This window comes from Fusarium graminearum, chromosome 2, assembly GCF_000240135.3.
Source record: "Fusarium graminearum PH-1 chromosome 2, whole genome shotgun sequence".
In the NCBI taxonomy this organism is placed as follows: domain Eukaryota; kingdom Fungi; phylum Ascomycota; class Sordariomycetes; order Hypocreales; family Nectriaceae; genus Fusarium; species Fusarium graminearum.
The window spans coordinates 3,195,867-3,223,594 of NC_026475.1; the positions used below are offsets into that span (position 1 = coordinate 3,195,867).

Here is a 27,728-nt window from a genome sequence, read left to right on the forward strand (position 1 = left end):
ATGGGAAAGATCATCATTCTATTGAGCTTCCTGTTTTAAAGCCTCCGCTTTCCAGCAATCCGAATGCGAAGTTCAAGACTTCAGTAAACAATATCGTACCAACCATTGGCCACGCTAGGTTCTGCCGGATCTCTGAGAATTACCAATGCAGCCAAGATCGCCATGCTGTAGGGTATCAGCTCAGTACAGTGAAGCTAGCAAGTGTGCTGTTTTCAGTAAGTGATCAGCTCAACTGGGAGAGACTGTGCTCGTTGCCCAGAGACACGGCTACCGGAAATTGAGTTTGCAAGGGGTTCGAATGACTTTATTCCACACTACAGGACTAGAGGTCGGCAGAGCTAAATCCGAAAATCAGCTGTCAAAAATGGCCAGTTGCATTTCCAATACTTTTTATAATTGCATCTATCAGGGTTCCGACGCCGAGTTCCGTCACCCTTATCCCTTGACCGCTTCGGATCGTCGGGGGTAACTGCCAGATTGACTATAGCTAGTACAACTGTAGCGTCGAGGACATCGTGCAATCAATTTGCAGTGATTGAACGCTCTAAACGGTAACAGCTAATGTATCGTCTGGCCCTTCACATCAATTTTATCAAGAACACAGTAATACCCAGCCCCGAGACGTCGACAGCCAAAATATCACCTACCATGATCGTTGGGCAGGCGGTTCAGACAGTCAAATATCCCCAATGCCAACAACCGAATTTTCTGATCATCCAATTGCGCCCGACTCCGAGGCTCTGATTGAGGTTTTCTTCACAAATCGGTGGTCTCAATCGCCATTCCCTCATAAGCCAACATTTGTCCAAAATGACTTTCTACCTCTCACAAGAGGCGAGCCGGTCCTCGCGGCAGCCATTGCTGAAACGAATTCCAAAGATCTATCCCAACAGCAGCATACACATAGAGCTTTCTTCCAAGCAGCTATCAAAGTCCTCACTATGTCAAAACCAAGTGGGATTCGGGCGCCTCAAATGTCATACTCGGCTATAACCTTGCCCTGATCTTGACTGTATACAGATATAATACTGACTACCCTATATCCTGCTGACAGATCGTTCTGAGTCACCTCGTTTCTCGGGTTTGCTATAGCCATTCGGCTCGGTCGCGCTATGCCACCGTTCGTTTTTCATCATCCACGTCATCTTCATATGTCGCCGTTCGATAACAGGTAATCTATCATCCCACTATCAATGGCGTTCATAAGCCAAAGAAGCCGGGTGGCTATCAAGACTCCGGCGCCGATATCGCCTACAACCTCAGTCAGTGCGAGGATATCAGACTCATAATACCAACAAGCAGCCTGGATCCTCATAATATCGGGGATTAATGTTTTCCATATACTAAAGAGGGCATCATAGACGCAATTGATAAGAGGGCAAACTTCCTTCGGTCTAACACAATTATCTTTGCCTCACACCTGTGCCTCCCTACTAAGGCCGCGTCTGAGTAATCGGTCAAAGCCCATTAGTAGTCAACAAATACGACGACGAAAAATTTATCAACGATTATCTAAGAGCCGTAGGAAGATTTACTGTGCCAAAAACCTCCACTGCATCTTCGTTAAACGAGGTGGCCAAATCGGCTGGTGAAATAACTTATCCTCATTGATGATACATGTATTGCCTGCCATACTCAATGCATACTACAGTTGACCTTCTCAGGAGCAACATGGAATAGAATATGCATTCGCAAATCTCGAGAAAGTGCAAGCATGCGGCTTGAGAATAAATGGACAGAAATACTACACTCTGCAAGCTAATCCCAATTGCCTCAATCTCAAAAAGGTACGAACCTCAATTTGTCATTCTCCATCATGAGATCTGATTCCATCCGATTTGCTGGCTTACTGCTGAAATACAGCAAGCTGATGGCGCTGCTCTTATTACAACTGGTCGGCTGGTACTTGTGGCCTTGTATGAAACACCTGTGCAACATCCGGAGACAAGTAAAGTCGTTCATGGGCTATGGGACTACTTGACAATTGCTAATTGGTAATTGATTTGTGCAAAGGATACGGAGAGACATTATCCAGACCCAGGACTCCTGTTCCCTTGTCAACTGTTCAGCCCTATGTCCGCGCCTTCTTGACTAGCTATCTACGTTTCCATCTTTACTAAAAATATGTCTTTCTACCTGATAGCTATCTATTTTTAGCACTAAGTCATAGTTTCATATCTTGAGTTAGTAATCAAGCAGTACTTAATTCTTTCTTTCTATTAGCGACATATAGACAAGTAATGGACACGTCGAGGCAAACTAAAGTCGACATAGATAATTGCTGAAGTTCCAATGCTCTGAGGAACTGCCTTCTGTTTTCTACTGGAATCCATCATTGTGTGATTATTTTATTGGGCAATACAGGCAAATGAAACGGTCCATCCCTTTCGATGGATATCTGAGAACAAAGAAAACACGGTGTTCTGAATTGAGGTTCCTAGCCCAAGATTTGACAGACTGGGCGGAGAACTATAGAGCCATAGTCTCAATGTGAGTTGTTTCTAAACCCATGAGAACCGTGATGGTCAGTCACTAGAGCCTCCCTCATTAGGCAGTCATTGGTCCAATTGGTAGCCAAGACTCGTTACATATTGGCAAATACAGCCAAGCCTTGGCTCTGATGTCATAAGCATAAGGATCTAGAGACCAGCGCTGGATCCGACTGTTTATTCGCATTTCAAGTAGGCAAGCACAAGTCGAAAAGCGCAATAAACCTGCGATACATACGTCACATCTGACTCAGCTTCAGTTTGTGGCGACACAGGGAAATCCTTCGTTTACACCGCACGGCATAAAAAGACACGATACCAGCTCATTCATATATAAACACAAATCTTTAACTGGCTTTACTTGGTCACATGCCATTAAACATCCTGCGATCATGAAGTTCACCAGCCACCTCCTTGCAGCATCTTCAGTCTATTTTGGATTCCCTGTTCTATCCCAGAACAACAGCAGCAGCTCAGACACCCAATGCCCGCGAATTATTGAAGATCTCAATGACGATAACGCCGAATTCAATGCTACTGGTACAACAACCTTCTCCCTTCTAGAGCAAGACGATTGGCAGTTGTCGATGACATTCCAATTTCACCAAGCCAGAAACACCAGCACCGTCAAGGATGTCTCCTCCCAGGGCGACCGAACCCTGTTTCTTAGTGTGCCAGAATCATTTCCCGAAACACCAAGCGGCAAGGAAATGGAGCTTTGCTACTACGAGATGGATGCCCTGAACGCGACTTCAGATTCAGGAGAAAGCGACGACAATGACGCGAGCTGCAATGGAATATTGAGTGACGAATGCCAGAAAGCGTTACGAGGCGCGCCAAGGCCACGTGGCGGTAAATGCCCTCGTGTCGATATCGAGGAAGCGTGCGGTCGAGTGATGAGGCGATGGACAAGTATGTATTTTCCTTGTTAAATGCCCAAGACGTATCATCAAGAGCTCAGACGTGTTAACAACCCACGTTAGGCAAGCCATTCAATCTCTCGCAGCAAGACTGCACGTTGAGTAGCCTACCCGGAGTAGATGTCCCGAGCAACTATCAGACCCATTATATATGGTACTTGGGGGAATTTCTTCCTGTTGCAGAGGAAGATTTCCTCGACTCGTACGACTTGCTTGTCCGACAACCAGTTCCTATACTTATCACAGCGCGGCTTCCAGGAGAAAGTGAAAGCGGCGCCGCAGAGATCGCCTGCCTAGCTACTGAGGACATCTCCAAAGGTAGTCGGGTTCCACAGAGCGAGTTTCCACCAAGCAGCGCGACTCACCAGGATTCTCAGAGAACTGTAATATATGTAGTTGCTCTATCATGTTTAACTAGTTACCTCCTAGCGATGTAATCGACGGAAGGTCTAGAGCATTATATGGTTTTGTGAATGCATCTATGCCTTTCTTGATATCTACAAAGGTCACAACGTCTTGGGGGTTTATGAGGACTTGTGGTTAGTCTCGTCGTACTTGGTTCTCAGGATGCTCATACAGGAGTTTGACATAAATGATGTATGATTGGATGATGATGGCCTTGGTTGTCTCTTATGTGGGGAGGAACCATGGGAATTAGCTTCTTCTCAGTAATCGATAGGTCTTAAGATGACCGTCATTGTACACAGTGAATACGCTTGACATAAACTATATAAGGTCAATTTCGCTTCTTGTTTCTCTATCAAAAGGAAGCCATAGCTCTATGGGCTTTAGTGTGAGTTGTCAAGGTGAAAGATATGTTCGTTGCCACTAATGCAATGTTGAGAAATTGGTTAGTCTTGTAGAAATGGTTAAGTAACGTCTTCAGCTTCATTATTATCCTGTGTGGCAGTATAGGAAAGACAATGTCATTCATCTGCCATAACACGTCGCTATTTTCACTAGTCCCGATCTGCACTATGTGTCGTGTTCAATCTAAGCTTGATCCCTTGGTATGTCTCCTCTTGTAGTTATATCAAGAGTGCCATGGTGTAAACTATCAAACACAGGACCCGAAGCTTCCGATGAGAGGACGCACATAATCTGGTGGGTAAAATTGGTTCTATCAGTGCTTTTCCTTTATTCTGACACTTGCTGTCTTTAGTATTTCCCAGTCACGGATCAGTATAGATCCTCTTTACTTCTGTCATGTAGTTAGCAAATTATATATTTACAGACTGATGTTGTATTTCTGGGCTATTACTGTTATGGTCACTAACCCTTTGAAATGTACCCTTTGAAGATGTTGAGGTCCGCCATATCCTTATGTGTTCATAGAACATTGGATTACTTTGGCAGCCCTGCAGGCATGACCAAATCCCTCTTCCATGTCCTTTGAGAATTAAACCTCTATCCCTTTTTACAGAGTCATATTATGACAATGCTTATTGAGACTCTTCTGTACCTCAGAAATGGCGTACTCGTAGTCCAAAGAGCCTATCTGCGCTACGTTTGACCTGGCGATAAATTTTACGGTGATGCAATGTACAATATGACCAGCGACATCGTTCTTGAGATCTTTTACAGAGTCGCAAAATTGACGAATACGGTGGACCTGCGACTCCGGCATTGAGACAAGTACGGGTCCCCCAGTGTCGGTGACGTGGTCCGCCTGAGTATCTGTCTGAGTGTCCAGAAAAGGCGGTGACCCTTCCTAGAGTATTGATGGCGGTATTCACCGCCGTGCATAATAAATATGCGGTCAAACAATGCCGTGATCCATCTAACAGGTCTTTCAATTAATCAATGTGCAGATTTCTGTCTTGATGTGTTACGTAACCTCTTCGTATTGGCAGTATTACTGAGAGAGAAACGAAACATGTCCCCGCTCAAGCTACAACCTTACGTTGAGCAAGGCTGCAAGCCAAGACTCTTGATGTAGATCTCTTCAGGGCTGCATCGGTAATTCCGTGCAAGGCTTCCGGAAATATCTGAAAACACGTGGAAGGGGTCTGAGCGTGCCAGCATCTATACGATACAACAAATCTGATCCGAGCGGTGGTAGATCATGAAAGGAACGTCACGGCTAATTGGCGAAGATCAATCAATTGAAATGTGTTTAGATTTACTGGAATAAATAATGATTTAGCTGAGCTTTCATTGTCAAATAGTAAATTCAAAAGAGCAATAATGATAGTACTGGGATAAATGATATCAGATTGCTAGGATTGAAAGTAATATTTACACAAATGAATAGATAATCTTACAACGGAACATAGTTACCCTGTATCTCAGAGATGTGACTAAGGTGTCATTGGTATGCGTTCTAAAAATAACTTCGAGGCTAAACAGTGCACTGGGGTTAGTCCGTCAATGCGCGAGCTAAGTACTGAAGGTTCAGGCAGACCCATCGGCATATCTCGTACTCAGCAGTGATGTGCCGGATAGTCTTTCGGTAAATGACGATCGATATACATGTAAAGATATAAAAGACCTGCACCCATCAGACTTCTAGAGTTCATTATCCATCAACACAACTTCCACACACTTTAACAACCAACCTCAACTCAACTCAACTTCTACCTTTCACTTCCCATCTCTCCAACAAACCATCAAGATGCACTTCACTACCTTCCTCACTACCGTTGTCGCCGCTGGCATGGCTTCTGCCACTACCTACAACGCTGCCGCTGTCAGCAGCAACAAGAACATCAACGGCTCCGCTCTCCAGGCCTCCAAGAGCGGCTTCGCTCTCAAGCTCAAGAACCAAGGCGCCGCCTGCGACAGGGGCCTCAAGGAGAACCAAGTCACATTCAGCCTCAACAAGGACGGCGAGCTTAACCTTTACACCTTCCAGAACTCTCAGGTTGCTTACGTCGACCGCTCCGGTATGGGCCAGGGCAAGCTCGGCTACGCCACCATTGCCGACAAGGGCCTCGTTATCCCCAAGAACGGCGAGACAAAGGGCTGGAAGGTTGCTGCCAACGGCGACCTCACTTTCGATGGCAAGGGTCTCATCGCTTGCCCTTACGACGGTTCTTACTCCCTCTGGGTCAGTGCTGGTGTCAATAACCCCGGTGGCAACAAGGACTGCCAGGCTGTTACTATTCGCGCCAAGAAGGATGACAAGGCCGTTGCCTGTCAATACTCCGTCTAAGAGTTAGCCCAACAGTTTCATGAGTTGACGGACATACTTTGATTCTTACTACATTATTCTCATTATCAGTTGAGGGGAGCATCATGTTCTCTACATTTGTAGAAATCTAATTTACCATCTGATTAATACATATACATATTGGAACTATGCCTTTCTCTTAGTGATGTTGAATGCTTAACGATAATCAATACCACATCCTGTTTCTACATATTAGAGATGAATTGAACACTTACCGATGACTGCAGGAGGTTACTTGTCACTATTGGTCCGCGCTTTGGAGTAGTTGTAGAGATCGACATTCAAGACTAAAAGTCCGAGCCCGATATTTTCTAAGCTCTGCGTGTTCATTAAAGCTCTCAGCCAAGGAAGTCAAAGCGTGACTGGCATACCAGATCGCGAAAAGGCCAGAGAGGTTCGATAGCCCTGCAGGTCTCTCGATGTATGAACCTGGAAAAGAAGCGCAGGAGCTTGAACGAGCAGTCAATCAATTGGGCTTTTGCGGTAGACTTGTCAATGACTATCCAAGCATAGAGTGAGGGTCGGGAAGAAAGAACTATGACACCGCTAAGTATGATCTCTTTTGGACAAGGATTGAAGATTCGGATGGTCCAATTCACTTGAATCCGATGCACGTGTCAGTCAAAGACCTCATCCTGACCCTGGGTCTCTGTATGGACACCGGCCTCATCTTCAAGGTGTAGCTGTGAAGTTTGATTTGGATCTTTCGTACCATATGTACGCGCTTTGCTCATCTGGTGAATTACCACGGCTTCAATGAGTACTGAGAGTTTGCAGAAGAAGCGGGTTTATAGTTGCCTGGGTATCGCTTTTATCACCCTACTCGATCAGAATCCCCCAGCGTTATGGGATAGAGCAGGCGGGAAGTGAAACAGTCATTTTGTATTCAGTGCCACATCATACATTGGTAGATACTGTGCTACATGAAAGTCATAAGAAAGAAAACATAGTATTCCTCAGAGTGTATTCTTGTCCATCTTGCAATATGTAGTCATTATCACAACTCTCCACGGCAATCGTTACCAACGCTACGTCGTCCTAACCGGCTGTCTACAATAAACCCAGTGAGCTCAGCATCAAGTTGGGAGACTTTGAGACTCCCAGCCCATACGAAGGTGAGCTGTCGGTGAAACTACAAGTTTCGACGTCTGGTCATGGATACGAGCTAACAACAACAGTTCTCATTTTGGCGTTTGCCATGTGGATCTTTTTATCATGCAGAACTCTTGGGGAACGCACTTTTCGCTTTTCAACTCTAAGTATTGTACTAAGCTAGCCGGTACACTTCTTCAATTCTATTGGTATAGTTCAAATGGACGGTCATGAAGGTATCGGTTATTCAAGTTGGAGAGGGAGCTGATATACACGGCTTCGCGATAGGAGATCGAGTCGGATGGAAATGGCGCAGGGATGTTGGTGATAATTGTATTATGTAACTTGTTCATTCCTTTGTCTGATTGACTGGCATTCTTTGTAAGTCTACTGGATCGCTGGAGAGGATGGTCTCTGTGCCAAACAGTCTGTATCGGGCATGTTCAACCGATGGACGTTCCAGCAATACCTTACTGTGCCATCTAGATACCTGACACCTATTCTTGACACCGTGAGCTCTGAGGTATATGCACCAATGCTGTGCGCAGAACTGACCTCTTGCACGGCGCTACGCAAATTCACAGCTAGTCTGGGCGATTGGGTTGTTGTGTCGGGTGCCGGTGGTGGCTTGGGACATCTAGTCACGTCGATAGCAGCAAGACCGTTTGGGCACCGCGTCGTTGGTATAGATTATGCAAGTAAGGAAGATGTTGTGGATGAGAGTAGAGCTAAGATCTTCATTGATGTAGTGACGCCCGGCTACGAATTGGTCTCCGAGGTCAAAAAGGTCACCAACAACCTCGGCGCCAACGCGGTAGTGGTATGAGAGTCTAGCAACGCAGTATACGTTCAAGGCCCCAAGCTGTTGAGACCTGGTGGAACATTAGTTGTTCTTGAAAAGCTCGGGGGTAAATGTATCGCAATTGGAAGCGCCATGCCTAGATGTATTGTTTAGAAGCAGCTCAACATTGTTGGGTCAATACTCGGGAACCGCCAGGATGCGATTGAAATGATAAACTTGACTGCGACAGTAGTTATTACTGTTCATTATTAGACGAGAACGTTGGGCGAGTTAACGGAGGTCTATAAGGAGATGCAAAGTGGGTGTCTCACGAGAAGGGCTGATTTGGATCTACAGAGCTAATGTATGATCCATTTTGGAGCAAACTTTATTTCTTGTCCAGTCTTCAGCTGGCTGGAAAGCAATAGAAATAATCTAAAGCATAACTCTATATGGACCCTGTCACAGATATCTCACAGCAATAGATTGGGGTTACGAAGATTGCATGGGTGGTATATAATGCCCAAATCTGTAGTTGATAGACCTGAGAGCTTACCCTTGCATTATGTATGTCACTCGTGCACTGCCCAATATGTTTTCCCGAGACTGTTGTATCCAGGATGATTGACCCGACAAATGAAGTGTTACGACCCGATGAAGGTAGTTGGATTGTAGATAACAGTACAGACACGCAAGGTTGGGCGCGAGATGCTGTATTCAACTTTGATCGAGGACTCGTGAAACGGGACGAAGACCGATAGTGCCCCGGATTAAAGTTCGATCCACATCTGAAAATAGAACAGGATCTACTATACGAGACAGAGTAGAGAAGCTCTGCCGTGAGATCTGCCGAGCACTGGCCGGAAGTACGGTAGTAGACGGTACTGCGCTTAGTCACCCGGATACAAGCCACAAAAGAAACACAGATCTGCAGTTGTCTTTCCCTTACCCTTGTTGACAATCAGGAACGCCGCGTCTCGTGATTACGCATTGTCTTTCTTTGTACGTCGTATCCATAGTACGTCAGTGGAGATGATAGGGTAAAGACCTGGAACAGTAAAACGATTGCTGACGCCTCCCACGCTCTGGAAGCGTTTAAAATTAGGAAACGCTTGTGAAGCGAGGCAGGAACTGTTTGTTGGCACGGACACTGACTCGTTTTACTTGACTTTGGGTCTTGTTTCTGGCTATAACCTTTTTTGTTGTAACAGGGGGCTGGGCAGAGAGATCCATTGTCGATACATAGGGCTATGGCTGAGGATAAATATTTCGGTTGATTCTGTATTCTTTTTCTTGACTATCTAATAACTACGCATCCAGGCTTTTTACATCTATAGTATCTTTACAAGGTAGCCATGTCGAATTCAGATTCACAACCCCCTAGCCCTCCCACGACAGCATGCATCGGTCTAGCTGCTACAACTATTATCGTTTTCGTTGCTCTATTATTCCCAGCGGTATATGTGGCGTATAAACACCGGAAAGTTGGCCAGTCGTGGTTTCCACCCTTTATGTTCTTTTTTATCTTTCGGATCACTTCGGAGATCTATTACCTCTCCCGGTGGAAAGAACCTGATACTCCGACTATATATGCTATGGTGGCGTGTGCTGCCAGCACCGCTACTTTATCAGTCACCATTGTTGGCTTAATCTACGAAGCGTATGTGAATATATATGCACCGAAGCATCTTGGATTGACATTTATATTAATATAGTTTGAGCCTGCCCCTGTTCCCTTACAAACGCCAGAGAAACCGTATTGTGGTCATCGCAATGAACGTAGTGTACAACATCGGCACAATACTAGCAGCATACGGTGGAACGAGAGATACAACGATGCCGAGCCAAGTCAAGAACATAGTTGCCGACAAGGCTGGAAATATCATCATGTTCCTTGTGATGATCGGCACTCTGAGCTGGCTTTATCCGGCTGGCAAGCACATCTACTATGCTCGACAAGATACAACCTTCCGCTCCGCTGAAGTGCTGATGATGGCTGCCGCGCCTGCCACAGTCCTTCAGCTAATCCGCATGAACTACGACCTCATTTACGTATTTACGCAAATCGCCATGTTGCATCCCACCACGGGCAGCTTTGCCATCAGATTTGTCACCTTTTGTTTGCAGCTGGCAATTGTTGGACTGGTAATTGTTGCTGGCTGGTTCAGTAAAGATGCTGCAACTATTCGCGAAAGGGCTCTTAAAACAGATAGCACCACTGAGCTAGTTTGAGTTCTCAGCTCTATAAGGAAGAGAACGGTCCATGGAGTGACGATCCTTACTAAGGAACTGGCTGCAGTCAAGGCAAAGGGGCCTAGTTGGTCATTATCATATCGACAGTAGTGGAAGATAAATGAAATGAAAGTTGAATCAAATGACGAACTGTCATATCGGGACTTGAACGTATTGTTAACAGACATAAGTCTTCAACTTGAGGCAAGAATAAACTTTAAGCAGAGTAGGGTTAGTTCGCCATCCCGGTGTTCCCCGCATCTTTTGGCTATTTCTAAAGCGACAATCTGTAATGTTGGTGGTCAGTATTACTACCAAGTGAATTGATCCAAGTGGTAGGCTCATGTACGGAGAATCCCTGATCATCTTGTCAGTGTCTTCATTGCACCTTACTCACCTAATCAGTCACGAGATTCCATTACGGTCCGGTTAGACACACCGGCAAACTCATGGCGATCTAAATCCTAGGGTAGAGAGTACAACCAACCCCCCGGGCAAACTCTTCTCTTGGCTGTTGAGCTCAAATTGGTCCCGTTCTTTACTTTTGTTCGTTGTCCTCGAGTCTAAGAGCGGTATTACGACACATCATGTCGACCCCAAGCTCTCAAGTTACAAAGAAATCCAGTTGTCGGATGCCCATCAGCTGTGACCGATTACTACCACAGCATTGATGAGGTCTGCTTAGTGAAAATGGAGAAACGGCGACAGAAGCTCTTCTACTTCATCTCCAAGGAGGAAAATCATCTCTTACGTGAGCTCTGCAGTGAAAGCTTCCCAGACGAGGAGTTGGCGATTTCAAATATGCTACCATTGATCAACGACAACCAAAAGCCGGCGTTCAACGCTCAGACAGACATCTGAACGCCTACGATGTCTCTGATTGACATATCGGCAAATGCATCCCTTACAGACTGTGAAATGAGCATATAGATCAAGGAGAATCTTTGCTTCAAGATGTAGAAGAGACTCAAGCTGAGAAAGAGGAGATATGATTGCCAGAGATCTTTAATCTACACCATGAAGTCTTCTAGCCGACGCCCATGGAGATTATCATAAGTTCCCTTGACTACATGCCGCCCGTACCTGTTCCTAATATGTGCAGTCTACATGGGAGCAGAATCAGGCGCCAGCTTCAGCAGTACCGTTAGGTCCATAATGCTCAGAATAGGTGCAGGGACAAGAAGCAAAGAGAAGGACAAGGATAAAATACATGGAATGTTCAAAGCGTCAAATCTACCTTGACTGACGGTGCCTCATCACGCGAAAACGCGCACCAATTCTCAGCGCAAGAGTTGCTGTTGACTTGTGCAGCTCAATTCTTTGAGTAGGTCCATTCATTGTACTGGATATACTACGCGAAAACGTCCCATACGCGACTTGAGACCACGTACTCTGTAGACACTGAGCAACTCAGCAATTCGTGGCTTTGCTCACTGCACGGGATAATGGAATTGTGCGCTTCGTGCGAGCCGTCGCCTAACGGTTTGTTCAATGGACAAAGAGCTCACGGCCTGGAGATGATAGTGCCGGTAAGTCTGTTTCTGATTCGGAGTCGTTGGTATCATTATTTACGCGATTGGTTATTTCTAGTCTCTGGACTTTCAATCTAACGACTCCTCAAACTCAGCATACCTATGGGCCTTGCAGTTCGTATCGTTTTTTCTTCAGGTCTCCATCTTGACAAGTTCTCCACCAAGAGCGGCGTGGTAAGTCAAGCACATACTCGCCGTCTTTGGTAGACCTTGTAACTCGTTGAACAGGATTTCTCTCTGACTAAAAATGCCTCGACAAAAGATTGATCATGAGTTCACTCATCATGGACGGGACGATAACTCCGAACCAAATTTCTAACCTGGTATTAAAGTTGCTATCCTTCAAACAGATCGATTCAATCGATTTTGACACTTTATTTGGTCACTGAAAGATCCTCCACGCTGACTAGGTAGCGGCCACACATGCCTTCCGATATCACATCCTTCTATATGCACAGGTGAGTGTGAACCCAAGGCGTTTGCCTGCTATGAAGTTAATGGTATTGCAGCATCATCAAAACTAGAGATGAAGAACAGGGCTGAGAGAATGGGGGGAGGACTTCTCGACTACCATTGCTTTATGGCGCTTCCTATGACATATATGGTTTGTTACGAGAGTTCGGTGGTTAGCGACCGACACGTCCAAGTCACTGATTGGAAAGTTTGGTTTGGATGTTCAGACTCTGAGCTAACACGCGTAGAAAATGAATAAGGGGAAGTATCAATCCCAGACAACCAATTGCCTATTTTAAATATGCCTTAATGATGAGAGTCAGCATTGGTTTTTGTCATAGCTATTAGTTCTCAAAGCATATTTTAATGTTCATTGATAGCTGACGTTTCAGGCACAGGTCGATCTATTACTCTTCCTGGAGTGTGGTCCGAGAAGATTAGAGCGGTTGTGGTTGGTTATAGTACGAAAGGTAACGCCAGGTAAACAATCCAAGGGAAAGCCTTAGCAAATCGTACCCGTTTGACTCGATTGAGATATTACCACATGAGTAACTCTCTTGGTTCTATTCAAAAACTCCAGTTGTGTTGATCAACCTGTACCGACTGTTGCCCACTAGCGAGCACTCACTGCCTGCGGCATTAACGTAAACAGTTGCTATATGTGAATTCCCAGGGGGGAGCGGTAGCTGGCTTGAACTAAACTACTTTTGGTAATCATCCACAAAGTTTGCATGGCGCTAAAAACAGTCAAGCTGTCCGACGTGTTCCCTCTTTGATCCATCATCTACTATCAAGTGCTTCACCATTCTGATCAGCTTGCTGTAGTATCTTGCACTGTTCTGAACTTTCAATTAAGGCTATCTACCTTGGCAGGCCCTGATCATTATGTCGACAAACAGTGAGGAAGAAAAAAAGCCGGCGGGACGTGTCGAGTCCGCCATCGTTACCGGTACATCTGTGAAATACCACAACAAGTTTGGAGCGCTTCGTCTTCGTCATCCAGAAACGAATCAAATCATTCTTATTCCAACTCCAACTGATGACCCAAATGACCCTTTGAACTGGTGAGTACTTACTTCATCTACAATATAGACAAAAGGTCAATCACTAACTCGGACGCCACATCGCAGGTCTAAGTCGTACCGCGTGTACATCGCCGTCCTGGTATCTTTCGCTATCTTTTTCAGCAACTTCTTGGCTGCCGGACCTACTGTCGCCATCCTTGACACTACTACCGACTTCTTCGGACCAGCTGATGATGATCTCGATGACAACATCGCCAAGATTGCCTACTTCTTCACCACCACTGCGCTCCTTCAGGGCATGTCCAACTTGGTGTGGATGCCTCTCATGGCAAAATTTGGCCGCCGTCCTATCTACGTTATATCTTTTACGCTGTACACAGCGTTTTCAGCTTGGGCCGGCGGCGCCACTACGTACGGCAGTGCGCTTGCGGCGCGGATCATGATGGGTGCTGCTTCGGGAGCAGCGGAATGCCTGGCACCACTGACAATTTCGGATCTTTTCTTCGCTCATGAGAGAGGTGCTATCATGGGGTAAGTCCAAACGCTACTGAGATACTTGGTAACGTAGTTTTGACCCGTGGTAGGATTTACACTACAGCCTTGTCTGCCGGCGTCGGCTGTGGTATTATCGTCGCTGGACTCATCACTAAGGACCTTGACTGGCGTTACATATACTGGGTGTCTGTCGCTGTTATTGGCTCTTGCACTCTCTTGATCATTTTCACCTGTCCCGAGACAGGCTATGACCGCTCAAAGGCCATAGATTCGCCAACTCAAGTCCCCCAACATAAAGAAATCAGTAACCAGAGCAACAAGGTCGAGGACATTGTTACAAAGAATGCCCACGATGGCAGTGCTTCCCTAGGCCATTCACCTTGTGGTAATAAAGCAGAGCGCTCGTATTGGCAAAGTTTGTCTCTCTTCAGCGGTATTCACACGCAAGAGCCATTCGTGAAGCTTTGTCTTCGTCCCATTATTCTTCTGGCTCTTCCGCCAGTCCTTTGGGCTACTTTGGTAATGGCCGTTTCCATCGGATTCCTTGTAGCCATCACCTCTAACTTTGCTGTCGCTTTCGATGCTACATACGGATTCGAACCGTGGCAGGCTGGACTCTGCTTCATTTCCTGTCCTGTAGGCGCTGGGTTTGGTGCCTTTTTCGGTGGTCGATTCAGCGATATGATAGCCGACCGGTTGACGAGCCGCAATGATGGTGTTCGACATCCGGAAATGCGCTTACCTACGATGGCAATCTCACTCATCACGACACCACTTTCTCTTGTCCTCTATGGAGTCGGCATTGAGCGGAACTGGCATTGGATTCTACCTACAATTGGTTTGGGCCTTTGTAAGTTGGGGGGAAACGGCTAAGGAAGCAAAGAAACAAAAGCCGCTGACAGATGCAACAGTAAACTTTTCCATTGTTCAAGCCACCAACATCAGTTTGGTATATACTATAGATAGCTACCGACCAGTGACAGGTGAACTTGCTGTCACACAGCACGCATTCAAATGTAAGCCATATCAGAACAACAATGATACCCGCGACATGATATTGACGTTGTCTTTGCGACATTCTAGCGGCATTTGGCTTTCTTTTTTCCTTCTACACGAATCCCTGGATCAACGCATCTGGCTATGCTAAAGCATTTGCTGCCATGGCCGGGATTTCAGGTTTTGTACTTTTCATGTGGATTCCTATGTATGTATGGGGTAGACAGATACGTTACTCCAGCTGGAACTGGGCCATGATTCGGCTCCTGGTTCATTGGGATGCAGATCGTGAGGTTGGCGAATGATGTGCTACGGTAGCTTGCACCTGACATTGGACGTTTTCGCTATCAGAATCAAACGTAGCGTAATCGATTTGACACATAGCTACTTTAATACACTGTACCCAGGACCTCAAGTAACTATCAGACAATTTAAATGCCAACATGCATAACTTCAAAGACACATGATGGAATGATAGTTTAAGAAGTTTTGATGTGTATCGATAATACTTCTCCCTTTTCAGCCCTTACGCTGCTCTGCATGACGAGCTGCTCTACGAAGATGGTGTGTTGAATATCCTCCTTAGCGAAGAGTACATCAATTTCCTTGAGAGTTTTACCTGTAGTCTTTTTGAGGTTAGTCAAAAGGGATCTCTGGGTACAGTACGTCAAAGCATACTTCAGGATACATGAAATATACAAAGAAGATAGCCGAGAAGCAGGACAAGACCAGGTCTTCTAGCCCACGTTCTGAAGAGCAATTTCAGTAGCAAATACAGTGATGAAACAAAAGAGCCATTTGCCAGAGGCTCCCGCTGCAGCACCTGCACGTCGAAGCTTGAGGGGCGCGATGTAAAGGAGTAATAAGCAGGTATTCTACAGAAATACCTTCTTGAGTTGTTGACCTACCTCTCAACCGTAAAGCCAGTAGATACCAATCCACCCATAACCGAAAACCAAGTTATGAATACAGATTGCCCCAACTGCTGTCCACTGAGTTGCGAGGGTTCGATTAGGCAAACGAATCATATTGACAAAGATCACCATGCAACCTGCCAAGATAACAGGCTAACAGCAGACCACAGAGGGATACTTCGCCAGCCAAACTTCTCGACAGTCCAAACCAGTGGAACGGCTACGAGCGCGAGAGCAATGTTCATAATGGCAGCTAATAGCTGAGCCATGAAGGGTGACAAGCCGACTTGTGCATATATGACAGTGCTGTAATGAACAGAGAGATTAATTCTTATAAATGCAGTTATCAGTCATATCTTCAACCCGACTTTCAGTCTTATTGTTCTTTATACTCTTCTTCCCACGTCGATTGCCCTTTCATGTTCCTCTCACTGCCATGTCTGCCTAGCGCCGAGCCCTCCGCCCTGTCGACCCTGCCGTATCCATCACCAAGCAGCAGCCACCCCTTCGCACTTACTGCTGTACGTACACATCCACTTTCCTGAGATTGATCAGGATACATCTCTCTTCCCTGGCTGAGATGCAGGCAGATGCTATCCGCTTACCCTCGACCGCAGACGCGCAATAATACAGTGACGGTTCAAGATTCCCGATTGTTGCGACAAAAAGTTCAGATAGGCAACTCTGCGGTATAGATTTAGTAGCTAACCGTTGACTTTACAGCTAGATCTGCCGCAAAGCAAATACTGCCGTCCGAGATTCATTCTATGCATGATCGACGTTCCACCCCCATTATTTCGTCGTAGCAATGTCAATACGCTCTCGAAGAATGCGCTCGCGCCATTCCGTCAGCCCCATCAAGAGAACAAGACGCGCCCCTCCCTCTCACAACAAACAAATGGGGTGGTCTGAAAATGGTCCTTGGCGCGGCGTGACACTAGACTGTTAGTGACCACTCGGCTTTCTTGAAATCGCGAATCTGGCCTCTAGCTATGGACCTAGAGCACTGAATCCATAACTCTTCCAGTATGGCTGTCTTGGAAAAATCGCATGTGCTGATAAGATGACGAAGCTAAGGATTTGGTTTGGTTTAATTTATATTTATGTTGTGTGAGTGATTAAAGGAATTTAGTGGTGGCTGTTGATCGCTGACTCTGTTATCCTACCCTGGAGCAACCCTTGTATTCGTAACTATGCTGACGCCCGACGTTCACAATGACATTGACGCGAAATCACAAGTTGGACAAAATTAATAATATCCATGTCGGTTGATTTGGGAACTTGATTTTTGTCCAGATGGGAGTTAGGCGAGAATTTGGTTCCAATTGACTGCTGGGTAATGGATGATAAAAGGAATAGCCGGTTTTCTCTTTCACAGTCATGAACGGAGACTTTCCGTCTTTTCTTCTGATTGGATACACTTTCAACTCCTCATTTTGTCGTTCGTGGTGTCGTGGCGTTGAAGTGGAATCTCTAATTTAACCAACTTAGATGCTGTAGGAATACCTCACGAACCAATCGTCTTACACTTGTCCCGTGAGGAGCGTGACACAGCTCTTTATGGTGTTTTTACAGGAACTATGTCAGTTATAAATGACCTTGGTATTACCATTTCCTGGGCTTCGAAGAAGGTTCAAGAGCTCCAGTCGTTTGATGCACAGACGTGCGCGCTCCTCATACGAGTTTTTCGCGAAATCAGTCGTCTCGAAATTTGGTGTCAATCCATGGGCTATATCCTCGATTCTTCAAACGGAACCATTACTCAAGATTCCTCCAGTGACCAGCGTCGGTTTGATATGGGAAATCGACAGGACCTATTCTTTCTTCAAATGACACTGTCAACTTCACAAGGCCTGATCAAAATAATCATCCAGCTATTCCAATGCATAGGACTTGTAGACTTACAAAAGGTTCAGGAGTTCAGCATCGATCTTGCACAAGGCACCGGAACAGCTACGGCCATCGCCGGACAAGATATCGAGATGGGCTACTTTGGCCAGCCCCCGACTTATGAGTTAATGATGGGGGCATTGAGAAGAAAAAAGACTTGTATGCCGACCCAAACAAGTCTCGGAAAAAGTAGTTGAAATGTACAAAGGGACATTGCAAACGATTGGCGAGAATGTGCGCAAACTACATGAACAAAACAATAGCCTGGAACGCTTCAAAATACTAGCCTTTGCATTTTATATAATTGTAAAGTAATACTACTCTCCACCCTCCTCTGCCTTACTATTACTATAATATAGCGGCCTCGGACTGCCAAACTTGTATTACATATTATCTAGGTGGTGCTCCTTCCACTTGGAATTGACATCAATGCTGAGACAAAGAAGCTCCATCACTTTTACTTCTGTCTGCAAAGCAAGTAGACTCAAGCTCGCATGGTCCTGTGATGCCAGCTCCATTTGGTAACGCTTGCTGAGAGACTCTGTACCGTGTACAAAATGCTCGGCCTGTACTGCTTGTGCGAAGGATAAACTCAGTTCCGACCGGGCCAAGTGGTGCAGCAAAGTTTCACATGCCACAACGGAGATCGTGGTCTCCCAGACAGGCAACGTGCAGTCAGTCTCGCCAAAAAAGACCAATAACGACATGCAGAACTCCAGACTTGAAGTAACCGAACGAAAACGCCTTGTCAAGCCCGTTTCGATAGAAAGATTCGCTGGTAGATGCCGTGACGGTGACCTTTTGGGTCTGCCACATATCCTCTGCTCTGCGAAGAAGTCTATCCGACCACTGAGTAGCGCGACTGTGACAGTTGGGATCTCGTAAGCTGTTCTGTAAAAGCTTTCCGAGTTTGTCGGCACCTCTAGACCCGTCACCGTGTTGCATCTTGCAAGTTACAACAATATCGCGAGCAGCAATTGCGGCGATTTTGATGTCCTCATTGTAGTCAGCAGTAATCTTCTTCTGCACAATGATGGATTCATTATCATCCTGATCGTGGGTAAAAGCCACAGCACTGGCCTTGGTCTCTACTTCTCATGCAAACCAGGATGTCCCAGCAGCAGCTAGAAGAGAAGTTAGGTTCTGCGCGAGAACATCCGTGTACAGAAATCCGGCAGTTGCTGGGATAGCATGAAGAAGGCAGCCAACTATGAAGCTAACTGCAGCTGAAACCATCATCACAGTGATATGAGCGCTAATGTTGGTGGTGAAGCAGCGGTTGAACTGGAAGACAATGGCGCTCGAATAGCCGAACACATACATAAAGTAGATGATGGTAGTCTCCGTACTCTCTACCAAAAGCCAGAGGAGAATAGTCGTGCAACCAAAAAAGACTGTCAATTTCGAAAAGACATCTACGGCAGCCTTGATGAGGAGTTCTCGCCGTCGGCTTTCGACTTGTCTTTCAGTGCGCTCAGCGTCTTCGAGTCCTGACATCTTCTCGTGGGACGTATCGTAACGATGACTCCAGTACTTTTGGAGCGTTGCGTCGAGAATCATGGCAGACAAACAGAAGTATACGATGGATAGCCAGATACCGTAACGACTGCGACTGTCTGTGTATATGCTGGGATATGGCTGTCGAGCACTCATGGCCATCATTATCCAGCGGTCCATCAGAGCAATGAGGAATAGGGCGAGGTTTTGACCGATATCATGTCGCGCGAGGCGGAATAGTATAAAGGAATTGTGCTCTTTGAGACCACTTCTTAATTGTTGCTGTTGATTAATAGCCTCGCCAAGCTGGGTGAACCATGCAGTTGTGAACTTTGGAGGAGGTGCTTTACCGGCAGACGTCTTCTTGAGAAGCCACTCAATAAAAGGCATTCCCTCAGACACGCGACGAATCAAAGGGCTAGACATGAAACCCGATACCTTTGCTTCCTAGGTATGCCGGATATAAGCGGTAACTGCTGCTGTGAATGCCTTCTGGCTCATCTCGCTATCCGATATCTTTTCCAAATCCCCGTTCGACACTTGGTTCTCGTTAACCACCGTCATTGAGTACCATTCCGAGATGTCTTTGCTGGTAAACTTGGGGATTTTCTCCATCCAGTCCGACCACTCTTGACATAATCGTCTGTAATGCCACAAGATGACCAACAAGAAGGCGTATATGGTAGGAAGATATATCTCCAAGTCATGGCCGTTGACAAAAGTTGATATGAGTGGAGAGAGCAGAAGGACAGGAAGAGTCTGCAGAATTACTTTTCGCCTAGATGTCAAGGGTGCTTCGAGCAGATGCATTGTGCTCATGACTCCCAGGATGTTAAAGTATGTAGAGATACAAATGAGATAAGCGACAAAGACAAAACCTGCGCTGACGGACCTTTGCAGAGAGAACGAAACAAGACCGCAGAGTGCGATAACAAGTGTCAACACGAAACCACCCGATAGTCTCTGAATATGAAAGTAAATCATATTATCGTATGCATAATGTGCCATGTAATAATGCCCCACGCTACCGACCCAACCCGTGACACCAGCTGTGAGCAGCATCGACACTAAGAGAGCATACCCAGCGACCTCGAGATGGTCGGGATCCATAAATGCTGTCATGAAGAAGCCACGGCCAATGAACGTGAGCATGGTAACGTCGACAATCGCAGGGAGACAAAAGATTGACATGGCGCCTGCATCAGCGAATTTCTTCCTCCAGAGCTTCAGCTTCTCATGGCTTGTCAGCGTAGCATTACTGGTAGAAACCTTGCTGGCTGGTGGCGTCTCATCCGAGGTAGGGTACATGGTCATAATCTCATTGCCTCTTCTGTAGTCTGCAGGTGGAGGATCAACTTGGAGAAAAAGATTGTAACGGGTATATATAATGCTTCCAATGTCGCGGGTGTAGAGGTCAAAGTACATCTCACACTGTGATCCCAAAACCCAGAGTTCGGAGAAGACGGCGGCTTAATCTGGCTAAGAGAGGAAGAGAGGACATCTGTCTGTGGTTTCCATGTACACATCTTCAAATGCCGCCCTGCGTAGCACAGTGAAAACTATAAGAGAAAAGAGATCGGCGTTGATGTCCACGGAAAGATCTCCTTGCTGAGACTTGAAGGTGCCGAAAGAGGACTGTAAAGTCTGCATAAGCTGTCTTAGGATACGCTTCTCCCCAAGCAGAAATGCTTCATCGACAAGATATCGAGTCAACTCATGCAAGCGATACAGGTTCTCCAAGCTAGGCAATCTCCTACAACCGAGGGTTACAAGGTACTAGAGTCGCTGCTCCAATAGTTGCCGCATACTAATAAGTCATCAAGAGCAGCTAGAGCACAGCTCCGCCTCTATGCTACACGTGTCGTTTCATCGATAAGCGTATTGCGGTAAAGGTGCTTGATGGCATCAAGGATGGCGTTGCCAGCTTGCGAGTTCCCGAGTCTCTGTGTAAGACTGAGAAGTTCCGCATAAATTGCTTCATGGATGGATTCTCGGATAGTGGCGGGGACTCGGTTCTTGTCTTGGCCAAGATTGGCTTGCTCAAGTTGACTATCCTATTCGAACCGCTCTGCGCAAGAAACACCCTTACAAACTAGCCAGGTATGCAAGACTATGGCCGCGTCGGAAGGTAAAGATAGAGAAATGTATATCTCGGTGAGTTGTGCGCCTTAGATGTCCTTTGAAACACCCCAGAAACTTACGTCCGCACGAGGTACTTAAAAGCCAGTCTTGAGACCCTTGTAGACTTGGATGTGCTTATTCAACAACCCGTGGACGAGCTCTTGAACGATACTCGTTATAGGGGACTTCCCCACTTTGCGACTAATTAAGCATTTCAGTGACTCTAATAACCGCTGCTCATCCGGGCCCTCGAGTACTTGCAGCATGCCGAGTTCCTTCAGATGGGCCTGGGTCCGTACAACTGTATCAAAATTCTCTCTAGTCGGCTCAGAGGTGAGTAGGAAGCAGCCAAGTGACAAAAGCGGTATGTTTCCGTTGCCATAGTCCCAAAAGTTACTTCTTCCTGGGATTCTTTATGAGAGGTTTGGCAAACCATCAACAGCTGAACATTCATCCCAGATAGAACCAGGATTCAATAAAACATCCGAATGTGAGAGAAGCTCTGTAGCTTCGGGGATGATGGAACTGAGGACAGCCAGCGAGAGCGGTAAAATGCTGGAATTATTAGGGTCATTAGAGACACATATCTTGCGTTCCCAAGATATCTAACATTTCTGCAACTATCAAAGTGTTAGTAAAAACTATATAAGATAAAATAATCGACTTCTTACCTCAACCATCTCGGCGCGTCATAGATACTCAAAGGCACTCATGGTGTTGCTCGCGCTCTCCAAAGAGGATGCCTTGCCCTTTGCAGTCGGATCTATAGGGCCATGCTCCATAACTGCATCAAAATGCTGAGCTATCTTGGCAGCACGTCGAACGACAGATGGAATAGGCCGCGTATCCTAGCGGTCCAGAAACCCAATAAAGAAGTCTAGTCGCTTGTCTCATTGTAGGGTGCATCTAGCCATTATATATCTGACCCTACGCGCCTTAAAATAGTCGCGTCGCTTGCCGTTAGAAAGTATGCACGCATTTTCCACGATAACACCCGAGGCAAGCAATAGGTCGACATCGTTAATAGCTTCGCAGTCGTGTTGGCAGACAAGGATCACAGGTATTTCAATACTCGCTAGGCAAGCCAGCAGGTAATTTGTCTGTTCTGTTTGCTGACTCGAAGTGCACTTGAGAGTAAATCCTGCCCAGTCGTTCAAAGTCTGGGCCAGAGCTAACGAGTGTGATGCTTCGGTCAGTTGAGCATCTTAGAGCTCATAGTCCTCCATGCAGATGTGGGCGAGTGTTATTTTTGCCGGTATTTCATGTAAGGCTGTCCGATACGAGCTTAGGGAGTGAGAGTCCCTAGGTATATTAGAAATACCTTCGCCCATACTTGTAGGGATGATAATAAGATCATATCCTCTGGACGGCGCTTAGGCTTTAGAGTCTTCCGAGCCAGAAACAACACAAAAAGACTATGTGGAGCGGAATGAAGAGGTGCTAGGTCTTTTTACTAAGGTTCTAGTGAAAGTAGAGGCATCGCCATTATGAAATATGGAAAGGCGCGCCCCTTTCTTGATAGGCAGTATAAGACCCTTCTCGTCATTATTAGAGATAGCAGTTGAGCTGAAGTGAAGTTGGATATAAGTAAAGAGACTTATACTAGAACGATAAAATGAAATATACCTAGTGGATCGTTATTTTTTTTGTAGTAGGTATGAAAATCGGTTTTGAAATACGATATGTATCAAGTACAGAATGGGAAGAACTATAATGCACGTAGCTCTAAGAACCAGGATGACTAGTTAATACAAGTTCCCAAATCTGGATGCTGAGGGAAGAATGCTATTGCAGTATACCTGAAAGCCCGAAGAGCCTTTACAGTCTTCTAAGACGGGGCCCTGTAGGCCAGGCTGAAAGAATGAGGCCATAGCGTAACCCTTAGGATGAAGATGCTTGCGATAATTTGTTCTTTTTTTGCGTTAAAAGATTTGTACAAGACTTTTTGACCGGATTGAGATAGAGTTCAGTTTGTATACAGTATCACTAAATCTGTGTAGGGGATTCAAGATAGTGAACCAGTTGAAAGTATTAGATGAAGATTGATAGAGTGGGTGAGATCAAACGAGTGACTGTAATCAAATGGATACCGTTGATGGAGCTCAGCGGATACGAAGTTGAACAATGGAAAAGAAGTTAGGAAGGAGGCCACCAAGTAAAGCTTGTCCGACACGATAGAGTGAGGAGGCGAGATCCCAGGATAGATTAAACTTCGATGCATATAGCAAACAAAGATTCAGCTGAGTGTATATGTGAAAAGATGCTATCAAATAGACTAGACTAGTTTAGCAACGATACTAAAACGGAAGCAATCTCGGAGTATTCCTGGTTTTATGGATATAGTGGATGCTTGAAAACTAGGGCAAAAGTGCCGGTGATAGTTAGCGTAAGTGGACGATCAGTAACTTTAGCATGATCGCATTAGGTGGAACTATTCGCCGAGGGCTCCATCGACTAGTTAGCCTACCTTAGTCAATGTTTGAGACCATGAAGAGGTTAACTCCGTTTTTAGGTATATCGTTGGATCTCTGCTGAAACGCCAAGACCCTCTAGAACGTTTAACGCCACTTTGTTTAGCTCATGATCCATCATCAACAGTTAGGTTTACTCCTAGAACCTTTCAGCTATCATTGACAAGACATCAGCTGTGGCTTGACAGACAGTGTCGATCTCATGGTTAACCGAACATCAAACACTTCAGGTATAGCGTTGCGTCTCAGGGGTAGGTATAAATTTTACGGAGTACTAGGTAGTCAATTTCTTCTGGCGGGTCTATCGACCGCGTCTGGATCCAGCCTGTGTCTCGGTAGCTGTTAAGATGAAATTGAGATGTCTACCTGAGCACGGATGACAAGTCACCAGGCCTCCGGTTGGTGTCGTGGTAAGTGATCTCTACTATCGGTTCATGTTGGCTGAACACACTAAGAGACAGGAAGTTTTGACAGTCCGACGTAGGAAGCGTGGGAGGTGGTGAAGTCCGCGAATTGATATATATGACCCCTTACCTCGCGTCATTCTTTCTTTATCTGCCCATCAGCTTACATTATCTATACATTACACATAATGTCTCGTCTCTCAAGTTCTCGTTCTTCGTCGACGTTGTCGCTTAACTTATCTTTTTCCTCCTCTATTATTACCCCAGACTCAGATTCTGAAATAATAGGGTCAGTCGGAAACCATATTTCTCCCTTGAATTCTAGTGACAGCTTCATCCTTGTTACTGGCGGTCTTGGTTTCATAGGATCACATACCTCTCTTGAGCTTCTCAAAGCTGGATACAACGTCATCATTGTCGATGATCTCAGTAATAGCTATCACAATGTTCTTAGCTAGATTAACACCCTTGCAGCAAGATACTGCTCCCAATAAGGACTCAAACTCCCAACACTGCACTTCCACAAGCTCGACTATCGGAGCAAAGCCATGAGATTCCTTTTGGAATCCTACTCAACGCTTATACCGACCTTCTCTGAGAACTCAGGAGAGTTTATCAAGATCCAGTCCAAAATCTCTGGCGTTATTCACTTTGCCGCCTTCAAGTCTGTGAGCGAGTCTATTGAGAAACCGGTCCAGTACTATCGCAACAATGTCTGTGGGCTCATCGACTTTATCGAACTCCTTGGCAAGCATAACATTCACAAATTTGTCTTTTCCTCTTTAGCTACTGTCTATAGATCTAAGGCCGTAAAGGGCAAGCATCTAAGAGAAGAAGAGGTTGTATACCACGAAACACTCTATCTCGATGAGTTTAATAATGAGACTTTAGCGGAGCTATCGGTCTCCGAACTGACATCGCCGTATAGATGCTCCAAGTACTTTTGCGAAGCTGTTCTGGCCGATATTGCATATACAGACCCTTCATGGCATATTATCGCTCTGAGATACTTTAACCCGATTGGGTGCGATCCGTCGGGACCACTTGGAGAAGACCCAAAGGGCATCCCAACAAACCTCTTCCCTGTCATCGCACAGGTACTGACGGGTTCTTGAACGGAACTTGATATATTTGGAACAAACTGGAACACTAGAGACGGTATAGCGATTCGTGACTTTATCCATGTCACGGACCTGGCACGTGGGCATGTTGCAGCACTCAGCTCAGATATCGAGTCACCGTTTCGCACCTTCAATCTTGGCACGGGCAATGGAACCACAGTTGCGGAGGCTGTCAAGAGCCTGGAGGGGGCATCTTTGAAAAACATTGCTGTCAACCTAGTGCCCCGGAGAATAGGAGACGTAGGCTTCTGTGTTGCGGCCAACGACCGTGCCAAGAAGGAGCTTGGCTGGACAGCGAAGGAGACTATCCAGCAGTTTGCAAAAGATTTGTGGAACTATATTAACCAACCAGAAACTGCGTTGTCTTTTTCATGGAGAGGAGACCTATCATATGGCTTGTGTTAGTAGGATAAGGCGTAGAGGGTAACATGAAAAACGAATAAGGACTTGATTTGCTTTGATTTTTAATAGTTGTACCTAATTTCCTTTTCTTTTAAATGATCTGACCCTCATCGAAATGGGGACGAGTGTGATGAAAACATAAAATAACAAAGACAACTTGATAGTAAATGCAAGATTATTGCTCGGCCAACTGACTCCGCCTATGCCTCCATGTCGACTGGTGAAGAGTCTTCAATAACCCCTCTTAGCCACCCCATCTTGACTTCAACTCAATCATCAAAGAACGAGGTTGAGGATTATCTGCGAGATATCCCGGACGGTCTGTACCCACAACGTGCAATCATGACAGACAGGGAGCGGAAGAGTCTCGTTGTTCGTCGTCTCGAACAGCTCTTTACAGGCAGAGATTACATTGCTGATACCTTGAAGACGCCATTTGTGCGGCCCGGTGGTAGCTTCATCATGGTGGGCGATGTAGGAGATGGACAGGTGACGGACCAATCACCTACTCACGAACTACCCACTGATAGACATGAACCTATCCGCGAAGCCAGAATCCTTCCTCTAGAACAGCGAGTTCATACTCGGGGAAACGACAGTCATTTAAGAAACTCTGTCTCACCTTCTCATCCCTGCAAAGACAGCATAAACACCGGAGGCAATGATGAAGACTCGGTCCCTGGTATTAAGTCGTTCCCCCCCACTCCTGCTTCTGCCAAAATAACGAGCGACGCGACCCTGTGATCTGGACCCTGATCGCGCTCAGGTTCCGTGTGAGAACATGGATTACATCCGATATTTGGACCTACTTCCGGCCGAGCTATTATCTAGACAGCAAAGCAGCCAGGGCGTCGACCTAGACGCTGAAGGCTGGGTGTCCTTGAACCTCCTGTACAACTTGGCGCAGCTGCACTTGATCAATGTGACACCAGACTTCGTTCGCTCGGCCGTATCCGAAAACAGCACCATACTTCAGCTATCAACTGACGGGCATAAAGTTCTATGGCAAGGCGGATCCAAGGATACCAGCTCCAGTAGCTACAGCTCTGACTACGACACGCCAGAAACACCTTTCGTTGGTAATATCGATAAGTCAGAACAGAGACGGGACCGCCAGAAAACAAGCTGTTTTACTAACAATGAGCCCCAACTCGGCGGCTTAGGTAACGACGTGCCTGCATTTGATCCCCAGGTTTGCGCTCGAGTTGAAAGTTTCCGGTACGAGCCATTGTTTGCTCTGCAAAATTCTTCTTGGGGGCATAATTCTCGGGGCGGGTCGGTTTCCTCTGCCAAAGCTGCGGACAATGATAAATCTGGCAAGTCGAGGTTGGGCCTGGAAGGTTACGCAGGTTCGGCTGACAGACGGCAACACCACGAAGGTGCTATTACCTACTACAGCAACGCACCTTTCTGCATCGATTTAGCAGGTGATCCAACCAATGTTTCACGGACTGCTTGCACATCGTTAAACTCCCCAACTAGAGAGAATTCTAAGCAACTATCAGATTCTTCTCGGTCTCCTCAACGAACAACATCCAGATCTTACATCAGCCACACGCCGCCAACGGGTCAATACCAGCATCTGCGTCGCGGATTTCGGGCAAAACTGGGAGTAATAGTAATGGAGTTCAGGATCTGATGCCCGATAGCAACCATCCAAGCAGCTATATTGAACTGGATCCCGTTTGGACCGACGATCAGCAAGACATCGAGCAGCCGCT

The 27,728-nt window shown here is 46.1% G+C and overlaps 11 protein-coding genes across 11 annotated transcripts; 9 read left to right on the forward strand and 2 right to left on the reverse strand.

The window, feature by feature from the left end:
• Positions 1 to 145: 145 nt before the first annotated feature.
• FGSG_13465 (uncharacterized protein) lies at positions 146 to 1,004 on the forward strand (the record flags this gene model as incomplete). The annotated part of the gene is made up of 2 exons (XM_011322545.1): positions 146 to 215; positions 559 to 1,004. 2 exons carry the CDS (start codon positions 146 to 148, stop codon positions 1,002 to 1,004), a joined length of 516 nt encoding a protein of 171 aa, XP_011320847.1.
• A 1,877-nt stretch (positions 1,005 to 2,881) lies between these two features.
• FGSG_07989 (uncharacterized protein) lies at positions 2,882 to 3,515 on the forward strand (the record flags this gene model as incomplete). Its single annotated transcript, XM_011322546.1, has 2 exons — positions 2,882 to 3,372; positions 3,473 to 3,515. 2 exons carry the CDS (start codon positions 2,882 to 2,884, stop codon positions 3,513 to 3,515), a joined length of 534 nt encoding a protein of 177 aa, XP_011320848.1.
• Positions 3,516 to 5,933: 2,418 nt separating this feature from the next.
• FGSG_07988 (uncharacterized protein) lies at positions 5,934 to 6,712 on the forward strand. Its single transcript, XM_011322547.1, has one exon. It carries the CDS (start codon positions 6,024 to 6,026, stop codon positions 6,561 to 6,563), a length of 540 nt encoding a protein of 179 aa, XP_011320849.1. The 5' UTR covers positions 5,934 to 6,023; the 3' UTR covers positions 6,564 to 6,712.
• A 1,400-nt stretch (positions 6,713 to 8,112) lies between these two features.
• Positions 8,113 to 8,939, forward strand: FGSG_07987 (uncharacterized protein; the record flags this gene model as incomplete). Its single annotated transcript, XM_011322548.1, has 3 exons — positions 8,113 to 8,493; positions 8,728 to 8,773; positions 8,923 to 8,939. 3 exons carry the CDS (start codon positions 8,113 to 8,115, stop codon positions 8,937 to 8,939), a joined length of 444 nt encoding a protein of 147 aa, XP_011320850.1.
• Positions 8,940 to 9,965: 1,026 nt separating this feature from the next.
• Positions 9,966 to 10,686, forward strand: FGSG_07986 (uncharacterized protein; the record flags this gene model as incomplete). The annotated part of the gene is made up of 2 exons (XM_011322549.1): positions 9,966 to 10,114; positions 10,170 to 10,686. The coding sequence occupies 2 exons, from the start codon at positions 9,966 to 9,968 to the stop codon at positions 10,684 to 10,686; spliced, it is 666 nt and encodes a 221-aa protein (XP_011320851.1).
• A 2,870-nt stretch (positions 10,687 to 13,556) lies between these two features.
• FGSG_07985 (uncharacterized protein) lies at positions 13,557 to 16,358 on the forward strand (the record flags this gene model as incomplete). Its single annotated transcript, XM_011322550.1, has 6 exons — positions 13,557 to 13,735; positions 13,802 to 14,227; positions 14,281 to 15,041; positions 15,275 to 15,395; positions 15,711 to 15,849; positions 16,254 to 16,358. The coding sequence occupies 6 exons, from the start codon at positions 13,557 to 13,559 to the stop codon at positions 16,356 to 16,358; spliced, it is 1,731 nt and encodes a 576-aa protein (XP_011320852.1).
• Positions 16,359 to 17,681: 1,323 nt separating this feature from the next.
• FGSG_13466 (uncharacterized protein) lies at positions 17,682 to 18,188 on the forward strand (the record flags this gene model as incomplete). Its single annotated transcript, XM_011322551.1, has 1 exon — positions 17,682 to 18,188. One exon carries the CDS (start codon positions 17,682 to 17,684, stop codon positions 18,186 to 18,188), a length of 507 nt encoding a protein of 168 aa, XP_011320853.1.
• Positions 18,189 to 18,666: 478 nt separating this feature from the next.
• On the reverse strand, positions 18,667 to 20,796 carry FGSG_07984 (uncharacterized protein; the record flags this gene model as incomplete). The annotated part of the gene is made up of 3 exons (XM_011322552.1): positions 18,667 to 19,066; positions 19,097 to 19,935; positions 20,029 to 20,796. The coding sequence occupies 3 exons, from the start codon at positions 20,794 to 20,796 to the stop codon at positions 18,667 to 18,669; spliced, it is 2,007 nt and encodes a 668-aa protein (XP_011320854.1).
• A 908-nt stretch (positions 20,797 to 21,704) lies between these two features.
• Positions 21,705 to 22,289, reverse strand: FGSG_13467 (uncharacterized protein; the record flags this gene model as incomplete). Its single annotated transcript, XM_011322553.1, has 3 exons — positions 21,705 to 22,012; positions 22,043 to 22,214; positions 22,281 to 22,289. 3 exons carry the CDS (start codon positions 22,287 to 22,289, stop codon positions 21,705 to 21,707), a joined length of 489 nt encoding a protein of 162 aa, XP_011320855.1.
• Positions 22,290 to 25,032: 2,743 nt separating this feature from the next.
• On the forward strand, positions 25,033 to 25,599 carry FGSG_13468 (uncharacterized protein; the record flags this gene model as incomplete). Its single annotated transcript, XM_011322554.1, has 1 exon — positions 25,033 to 25,599. The coding sequence occupies one exon, from the start codon at positions 25,033 to 25,035 to the stop codon at positions 25,597 to 25,599; it is 567 nt and encodes a 188-aa protein (XP_011320856.1).
• A 750-nt stretch (positions 25,600 to 26,349) lies between these two features.
• On the forward strand, positions 26,350 to 26,575 carry FGSG_13469 (uncharacterized protein; the record flags this gene model as incomplete). Its single annotated transcript, XM_011322555.1, has 2 exons — positions 26,350 to 26,458; positions 26,538 to 26,575. 2 exons carry the CDS (start codon positions 26,350 to 26,352, stop codon positions 26,573 to 26,575), a joined length of 147 nt encoding a protein of 48 aa, XP_011320857.1.
• Positions 26,576 to 27,728: the final 1,153 nt, after the last annotated feature.